This window comes from Pseudozyma flocculosa (assembly GCF_000417875.1).
Source record: "Pseudozyma flocculosa PF-1 unplaced genomic scaffold scaffold00007, whole genome shotgun sequence".
In the NCBI taxonomy this organism is placed as follows: domain Eukaryota; kingdom Fungi; phylum Basidiomycota; class Ustilaginomycetes; order Ustilaginales; family Ustilaginaceae; genus Pseudozyma; species Pseudozyma flocculosa.
Window position 1 is genome coordinate 145,250 of NW_006920875.1, and position 2,867 is coordinate 148,116.

The 2,867-nt window shown below is 64.9% G+C and overlaps 1 protein-coding gene across 1 annotated transcript in view; it reads left to right on the plus strand.

Moving 5' to 3' along the window:
• PFL1_02482 (uncharacterized protein) overlaps positions 1-2,388 on the plus strand; it is a gene marked incomplete at both ends in the record, with an annotated part of 4,521 nt that extends 2,133 nt beyond the window's left edge. The window contains 2 exons of the mRNA XM_007879999.1: positions 83-2,062; positions 2,269-2,388. Coding sequence (XP_007878190.1) covers positions 83-2,062; positions 2,269-2,388 — 2,100 coding nt within the window. The remainder of the gene's footprint in view (positions 1-82; positions 2,063-2,268) is intronic.
• Positions 2,389-2,867: the final 479 nt, after the last annotated feature.

A 2,867-nucleotide genomic window follows, 5' to 3' on the forward strand; every position in this document is an offset into this window, starting at 1 on the left:
CCTCGCCGCCCGCACCTTCCGCGACCGCGGCTCGGCCACCGACCTGCGCGCCCGCCTGCTGTCGCGCCACGACAACTTCGAGGCTTCGGGCCTGGTCCGCTCCGACCTCATCCTCACCGGCCGCCCCGAGTCGGCCTCGGACGCGCCCATCGAGCTCGTCGGCGACGACAATTCGTCCAAGGTCCTCGTCGTCAGCGATCCGGCCGTCACCCTCAAGAGCCTCGCGCCTTTCCAGTCGCTGGTCCGCGGCGGCACCGTCATCGTCAACGTGCCCGGCTGGGACGCCGCCGAGCTCGAGTCGAAGCTGCGCGCCGAGGACAAGAAGGTTCTCGCCGATAAGGGCGCTCGCCTGCTCCTCGTCGACGCCGCCGCCGTCGTCGAGCAGCTCAACACCAAGACGGCCAACGCCCGCGGTGGCAAGGCCAAGGCCGGCGACGACGTTGTCCCAAAGGAGATCGCCGCCGCCGTCCTTCTCGTTGCCTTCCTGCGCACCCAGCTCGACCTTGGCGGCGATGCCCTGGCTGCGTTTGTCACGCGCATCCTTGGCACCGCCCCCGTCGGCGTCGACGGCGTTGCCGGCCTTGTCCAGGCCACCGAGGCCGCCGTCGAGCGCTTTGCCTTTTCCAACGCCGAGTGGGCCAACGCCGAGCCCCTCGAGGGGGAATCCGCCAGCGCGCCCCGCCCCACCCACATCCGCTACAACGGCTTCACCCGTAGTGCCGACGCCGCCCTCGCCGGTGTCGAGGTGGCGCCCTCGCGCAACACATGGGCGCTCCCCGCGTGGCAGCAGCTCTTCTCCGAGGCCTACGAGACCGACACGTCGGCCATCCGCCCGGACCTGCCCGAAAAGACGTGGGTCATTGAGGTCACCGAGAACCGCAGGCTCACGCCCGTCGACTACGACCGCAACGTCTTCCACATGGAGCTCTCGACCAAGGGCACCGACCTCCGCTACGAGGTCGGCGAAGCCCTCGGCGTCCACGGCTGGAACGACGATGACGAGGTGGCCGACTTTATCCGCTGGGCCGGCTTCGACGCCGACGAGGTCGTCAGCGTCCCCTCGCTCGCCAAGCCGGCCAAGTTTGAGACGCGCACCGTCTTCCAGGTCCTCCAGCAGAACCTCGACATCTTTGGCAAGCCGCCGAAGCGCTTCTACGAGGCCCTCAGCAAGATTGCCACCAACCGCGACGAGGCCCGCTGGCTCCGCTTCATCAGCTCGGCCGAGGGGTCGGCCACCTTCAAGAAGTACTCGGAGGTCGAGACGCTCACCTACGCCGACGTCCTCCGCATGTTCCCCTCGGCCCGCCTGCCGCTCGACCTGCTCCTCACCGAGGTCGAGCCCATCAAGCCCCGCCACTACTCGATTGCCTCGGCCCAGGCCGCCGTCGGCGAGTCGGTCCACCTCCTCGTCGTCACCGTCGACTGGAAGACGCCCAGCGGCAGCCCGCGCTACGGACAGTGCACCCGCTACCTGTCCAAGCTCAAGCCCGGCGCAAAGGTCACCGTCTCGCTCAAGCCCTCGGTCATGAAGCTGCCGCCCATCGACTCGCAGCCCATCATCATGGCCGGCCTCGGTACCGGCGCCGCCCCCTTCCGCGCCTTTATCCAGGCCCGCGCCGTCAAGCGCGCCCAGGGCATCGACGTCGGACCCCTCGTCTACTACTTTGGCTCGCGCTACCGCTCCGCAGAGTACCTCTACGGCGAGGAGCTCGAGGCCTACCTCCAGGATGGCGTCCTCTCCCACGTCGGCCTCGCCTTCTCGCGTGACACGTCCAAGAAGGTCTACATCCAGCACAAGATCCAGCAGGACGGAGAGATGCTCACCAACTACCTCGCTCCCGAGATTGAGGCTCTCAAGAAGCTCGGAGGTTCCGCCGAGGTTGCCATCCGCGACGGCGCGCTCGACGACCACGTCGATGAGGGCAAGAAGGGATACTTCTTTGTCTGCGGACCGACCTGGCCCGTCCCCGACATTCACGAGGCCATTGTCTCGGCCTTTGTCGAGCGCGGCTGGACGCAGGAGCGCGCCGAGCAGAGGATCGAGGAGCTCAAGGAAGAAGAGGTGAGTGACCCCGATGACTCTGGATCATCACTGACCTGCCTCTTGATCGTCGCTGACCTCCTTCCATCATCTTTTGCTTTCCTTTCTTCCTCTTGTTTCCTCCCCTTGAAGAGGTGAGTGAATCTGTGACCCTGGACCATCTGATTCGCCCTTGCATCGTCGCTGACCTTTTTCCTCATCTTTTGCTTTCGTTCCCCTCGTGTTAGATGGATTTTGGAGGTGTACTGATGGCGTTGAGCGTTGTAGACGATGCCGACGACGGCGACGAGAATGAGGATCTGACGATTGCGACGATATCTGGACGAGCGTGGTGGTGTCGGCGATGATATTTTTGACGCGTGGCGGAGGCGGCCGGCCGTGGCCATTCGCATCCGGTGGAAATCCCGGACTGCTTGGTTCCGCTGCTCGCTGCACAGGATCCTCGTCGCCTTGGTCGATGCTCCATGAGCGCTATGGTAGAATTGAGGCTCGAGAGCAGTGCTGCTGTGCTCGGGCTGGTGCGAGTGCTGCCAAGCAGTGACAGTCGAGAAATGGTGGAGAGAGAGCCACCCCAGCGTGTCGCACGGCTGTTGCAAGGCGAGAGGTCGAGGCTGTGCGTGTCGACTCGACTGGCGCATGATGTTCATGAGAGGTCAAGACGACAGGCAGGCAAGATCTTGATTCACTTGGGCGGAAGCCGATCTTGTCGGCCGAATCAAACCTGAGCCCTCTGTGCTGCAGGTGTTGCGGCTCTGGTCCGCAATCAAGGCCTCGTGGCTGCGCGGGCCGCTCTTTGTTCCCCCACACTCTTGAGCACCCAACCCAA